This window comes from Antrostomus carolinensis, unplaced genomic scaffold, assembly GCF_000700745.2.
Source record: "Antrostomus carolinensis isolate BGI_N321 unplaced genomic scaffold, ASM70074v2 scaffold13401, whole genome shotgun sequence".
Taxonomy (NCBI): Eukaryota; Metazoa; Chordata; class Aves; order Caprimulgiformes; family Caprimulgidae; genus Antrostomus; species Antrostomus carolinensis.
Window position 1 is genome coordinate 28,216 of NW_010293555.1, and position 5,555 is coordinate 33,770.

A 5,555-nucleotide genomic window follows, 5' to 3' on the forward strand; every position below is an offset into this window, starting at 1 on the left:
TGGACGTTAACGTGTGTGAGATGAACCCCTTTAGGTGTTCGCCTCTAACTCCACTGGGGAAGCACCAGGCCCCTGCTACTCGTCACAACCCCTTCACCTGCAAACTCAGCAACTCACGTGGTCCTCAGCAGATAGAAACTTAAAAGAATCTTAGGATGTTGTGAGCTGGAAAGGACCCACAAGGACCATCCAGTCCAACTCCTGTCCCTGCACAGGACAATCCCAACATTCACACCATGTCCCTGAGGGCCTTGGCCAAATGCTGCTGGAATCTTGTCAGGCTTGGTGCCATGAGCACCTCCCTGGGGAGCCTGTTCCAGTGCTCCACCACCCTCTGCCTCAAGAACCTTTTCCTCATGGCCAACCTCCCCCTCCCCTGCCACATCTTCCTGCCATTTCCTCTGCTCCTGGCATTCGTTGGTGGCCAGAGAGAAGAGATCAGCACCTGCCCCTCCTCTGCCCCTTGGGAGGAAGTTCTAGACCCCCATGAGATCTCCTCCCAGTCTCCTCTTCTCCAGGCTGAACACACCAAGTGACTTCAGCCTCTCCTCATACCCTTCTCCTCCAAACAAGGGCTCTGGCTCCTTCAGCTGGTACCTGCAGCCCGAGGGGGATGCTGTGACCAAACCCAGAGGGGTCTGTGCACTCGGAGGGGCAGCTCCACCTGGAATTAACCCCAGCTCCATAAAGAGCTTCGAATCACAGACTGATCTCACCTGCACATGACCTGGAGGATTTGGCCTCTGTCCTGTGTGAGCCCCGTTCCTGGCAGAGGATGTGCTGGGTTGTCAGGACAGAGACATTCTTCACACGCAGAGGCAGCCAGAGCCAAAGAATTCTTAGTGCATTCCTGTAAATCTACAGAGCTCAGCAGCAGCCAGGGCTGACGGATTGAAAGCAACTTAAAAAAGCTGAAGTACGACAGTTAAGGGCCCTTTGGTACAAGTAAATCACATTTATTATTTCAAAGCTTGTGGACAGAGTTCCTGAATCTCGACACAGCTGCTGTGCAGCACGAGCATCATGACTTACAAAGAGAAGCCGATTGTTTTCTCTTCTCCATCCCTCAGAGTCCTGTCAAAGCCTCTCCTCACACCTGCCACTGCCCAGGGAAATGATGGACCTCTCGAGAAATGAGCTGTGGTTCTTTGCAGTCTCCCACCTCAGCTCATTCCCAGAGCCAACAGTAACTCCGGCACCATCACCACAGTGTCACACAAGGGGTATCTGGAGAAGGCCCCGTGAACAGAGCAGCGTGTTCCTTACAGCACTGGGGAACAAGGTCCTGGTGATTGACACGTGGAGTCCCTGGCAGCTCACATTTCCAGTCCAGGCTTGTTCTCCTTCCCTTCTCTGATGGGGGAAAAGCACTCTGCTGGATTTAGCTTCCCATCATCAAGGAAACAAACATTCCAGCTCCCAGTTATGGTTCAGGCTTTACATAAATCTTCTCTTCCTTCCCTTCCTTCATGGCAGCATAACGTGCCAAAACGAAGAGGTAGTCGCTCAGTCTGGAAACCACAGGAAAAGCAGTGAAACCACCTCTCACACCAGGTGTCTTTGTACCCAGCAACGCACAACCACACAGCAAAGCAACTCTGGTTACAGCCCGAGCACCGCGGGCGAAGGGAGCCAAAGAGAAACCCACGAGAAGCAACCTCCCACATGGCCTCTGCTAAGGGGGTTCAGTGGCTGCTCCCTCAGCAGCCCAGGAGTGTCTGTAACATCCCTGCAGCCCCACAACAAGACTTTTTAACACGCTGCTTGTTGAAACTCCAAAGATCTTATGCTAGAGGGGAAGTTTCCTGAGAGGCAAAGCCTGCAGTTTTATCCCAGGACTGAGGGAATGAGAGTCCCAAGGAAGGGTTTGGGGGGTATTTTTTTTTACCTGTTTAAATATTTGGCCACGTTTGGATCGGCTTCCCCTGCTTGTACTAAAGGAACCACGCTAGAACAAGAGAGGAACATTTCTGTGTGTTTAACTCTCTAGCTCTGAACAAACACAGGACTGCGACTTGCTGGAGCACCGACCTCCACACCCCAACCTCACCCGGAGTCCCCACTCACTCTCCACTTCCCCAGGAGGAATCCGTGGTGGCTACACAATGCAACTAACCGTTCTGCTCCTCAACAGATACTCATCAGCCACCATCGCTGAACAAAGGGAGCAGCTTGCAGGTGATGAAGGATCATTATCCTTTTCTGCAGGTAAACAGGGACCCTTCTTTTATTGAGGGAACAGAGCTGTTCCTTGCCTCCTCCCTGGTGTTCAGCCTGGCTCTAGCTTTCTTTTGACAAGAAACCACAGAGTGTGATGTTCGTTTTTTGAAGATCACTGCTGCTCCAGCGTCTCTTGTCAGAATCACAATGCTCCCAGCAGAGCACATCCACAAAAACATCTTCCTGCACATCAGTGCCTTCAGTAAAGAAACCCCAGCAGCTCTGGAAGTGCTGATGAGCAGCTTCAGACTAACACAAGAGACTTTGCATGGACGTGATTAACATAACGAGCAGACAAGAGTTTTCTTCTACAGACCTGGCCAGGGGAGCTTTAATCTCCAAGAGAGAAATGGGACAAGGTAGGTGTGGGCAGTAACATCTGAAGCTGCTAAAAGCTTCCCTGGATCTCACAGCTGCCAGTGCCCCAGCTTCCAGGTGTGCTACCCCACAAAATACACCACCTCCACACAAACCCATCTATTCTTTCTGAAGTTCTCAGCTCGGATGACCTGGTTCAGGAGAGGGATGAGATCTGCTTTTTGCTGACTGCACTCCTGGAATGTGACTAATACCAACATACAAGGCTTGACTCAAGCTCCAGCCCAGTGTAACAGCTATGGCTGATTGCTCCAACTGTGCAATAATTTACTATCGTTGTCACATTCTGATCACTTTTAATCAATTTTACTGTGTTACACCAGAGCCAACACTCACCACCTCTCAGCTCTGCGGCAGACGGCTCGGGAGAAATGGAGAGCAGCACTGCTTCTACCTCCTGACTGAAACAACAACGAAACAGCACATCAGTGTCTGCTAACAACACACAAAGCCATCCACCTCACTGTGGAACTGCAGCAAAGCTCACACAGCTCACACCCCCGCAGCTGAGCCCTGTGTTCTGCTCAGGCCACTGGGAAGAGGGATGTGAACTCCAGTAGGATGTGGAAATTTAACTCAACCTGGTCCTTCTCTCTGCTTTTCTTTTGGTATTTGTTCATGCAAATACTGGCCTCACAACCTGTTTTCCCATGGCAAGAGGTAAAGCAGATTTACAATAACACACAGAATGGCCTTGATTGGAAGAGACCTTGAAGATCGTGGAGTCCAACCATGAACCCAACACTGACCAGTCCCAGACTAACCCATGTCCCTCAGCACTGTGTCTACAAGACTCTTCAATCCCTCCAGGGATGGGGACTCCACCACTGCCCTGGGCAACCCCTTCCAATGCCTGAGAACCCTTTCAGCAAAGAAATTCTTCCTCACATCCAATCTCAACTGCCCTGGCCACAACTGGAGCCCATTTCCTCTCAGTGAAGAAATATGCAATCTAAACCACACCTGGTGCAACTGGAGCCCATTTCCTCTCATCCTGTCCCTTGGTCCTTGGTTGAACAGACCCACCCCCACCTCTCTCCACCCTCTTTTCAGGGACTTGGACAGAGCCAGAAGGTCTCCCCTCAGCCTCCTTTTCTCCAGTCAGGGAGAGGCACAAGCTGTACCTACGGGCAAGATGAAAGTTCTGAGTGGAGGAAGCTGCTCTGAGTAACTGTCAATCCACTGCTCCAGCTCCAGGACTGGCTTCTCACTAAAAGATGTTCGTTCTACAGAGGGGAAAAGAAGAATCAACTAAAAGAAATGCAGAAATGAGTCAGTCTACAGACAGAGCTCTACTTTCATGTTTCTTGAGTCAGCAAGTCCAAGGAAAGCACCCCAAAAAATCCTCCTGCTAGAGCAGGGCTGGCTCCCCCCTCAGCAGCCGTGGCTGGTGTCAGTGCAGTGCCCCAGGTCAGCTTGTATCTCGAGTCACACAGGGAGCAGCTTGTGGGACTCCGTGTGACTCCATTCAGCACCCAGACACGGCCCTCGGGTGACAGCCTCCCCAGCACCAACCCAGGGGGACAGCTGGGATTCAAGAACCCATATCCCAGGAAAAGGTACCAGGACTTACTCAGGTGAGCCTCCCTGGCTGAGGAGAGGGGCGTGGCGATGTTGGAGCCCACATCCTGCAGCATGCACTGGACCTAGATGTGGCAATCAGGACAAAAAAAAAGCAGCTCTTTCATTAACCAGCCTTTGATGCTCCGGTACAACTGCAGCAAAAGCTCTGGGAGGCGACAGCTGGTTGTGCTGATTAAAGCAGCTCCTTCCCTCGCTGTTCATCATCCCCCAGCCTGCTGGCAGGGGGGAGCAGGTAAGTGCTCCCTAATTGCTTTATGAGAAGCCAGATTAGCGCGGGTACTTGTTTTCACTGGCACATTAAACCACCCTGGCTGACTCTGCAGAAAGCAGACTGGGGAATGTTCACATAATCCCTTTGCTGGTCGGACACAGAAGCAGTACCCTCTGGAAGAAAGGCAGTGACAAACAGCTGCAGGTGTCACATCTGCTTCCAAGAGGGGCAGCTCTCCACAGCCTGGGATACTTGGGAGACAGCCTGGTAAAGCTTTTTAACATCTCTGATCAGCTCCTTCTGAAATCTTGTGCACAGTGACGTTAATTAGCAAAACCCCCACCCGTTAGCTGTCTCCCACCATCACACCCACATGGTTCCTTTGCCCCAAATCTGAGGATATGTGACAACAAGACTTGTGTCCATGACCGTGTACAGCAACAGGTCTGAATAAATCTAGAGATGTCTGTCTGCTCATAACTAATCACTTGATCTGCCAGTTTCCTTCTTGATTAAAGACATTTATTTCTTAGAAAGTAATTGAGGGTCTGAGTCTTAAGTATTTATTTGTTTTTAATACTAAATTTATGAAATTCCTGTGTGGCAACAGGAGCACTGTGTCTAAAGTTAAAGGGTTTAAGAATATGTTTCAATAGCACAGGTGAAGTGACTGCACTGGGTGAGGCTCATCATTAATACTCACTTTGTGAAGTTGTTCAACAAATGCATGGCCCTTTTCACTGCTGAATTCACCAGCAAGCCTAGGTTAAAAAAAAAACCCAAACAACAAACAAACCAGAGTTAGCTGGAAATGAGAAAGCTACCACGATTGTACAGGTGTGTTTTGCCATATGAAAGACACGGAATTCGGACACTCCTGGCTCTTTGTCAGTGCAAAAATTACCATGATTGTGCACGTGTGTTTTTCTAGATGAAAAATAATATATTTCCTAGATGAAAACCACAGAATTTGGATGTTCCTGGCTGTTTGTCAGTGGACCCTTCCAGAGAAGGTTGCTTCACATCACATCCCCTCCCCTCTGGCGGGCAGTGGGCCATGGGAGCTGGGCTTAAAGGAAGGGGACACCCCAAGGACCCCCATAGAAGTGTGGGTTCAGCCTGTCACGGGCTGGAGCACCCCAGGCTGGCGGTGGGGTCCCCA

General features: G+C 50.5%; 1 protein-coding gene across 1 annotated transcript; it reads right to left on the reverse strand.

The window, feature by feature from the left end:
• Positions 1–1,259: 1,259 nt before the first annotated feature.
• On the reverse strand, positions 1,260–5,149 carry MMAB (metabolism of cobalamin associated B). The gene is made up of 6 exons (XM_010177320.1): positions 5,097–5,149; positions 4,172–4,244; positions 3,727–3,824; positions 2,935–2,999; positions 1,889–1,948; positions 1,260–1,511 (listed from the first exon to the last, which is right to left on the reverse strand). Exons 2-6 carry the CDS (start codon positions 4,233–4,235, stop codon positions 1,424–1,426), a joined length of 375 nt encoding a protein of 124 aa, XP_010175622.1. The 5' UTR covers positions 4,236–4,244; positions 5,097–5,149; the 3' UTR covers positions 1,260–1,423.
• Between the last annotated feature and the right edge of the window lie 406 nt (positions 5,150–5,555).

What these genes read in the sequence shown, in the direction of transcription:
- MMAB (XM_010177320.1), bottom strand. Translation starts at nt 4,235, where the DNA reads ATGCTGCAGGATGTGGGCTCCAACATCGCCACGCCCCTCTCCTCAGCC. An exon ending in TGCCGCAGAGCTGAGAGGTG is followed by an intron (nt 1,949 to 2,934) that starts GTGAGTGTTGGC and finishes CTCTTGTTCTAG; the next exon opens with CGTGGTTCCTTTAGTACAAG. An exon ending in GTGGCCAAATATTTAAACAG is followed by an intron (nt 1,512 to 1,888) that starts GTAAAAAAAAAT and finishes TGTGGTTTCCAG; the next exon opens with ACTGAGCGACTACCTCTTCG.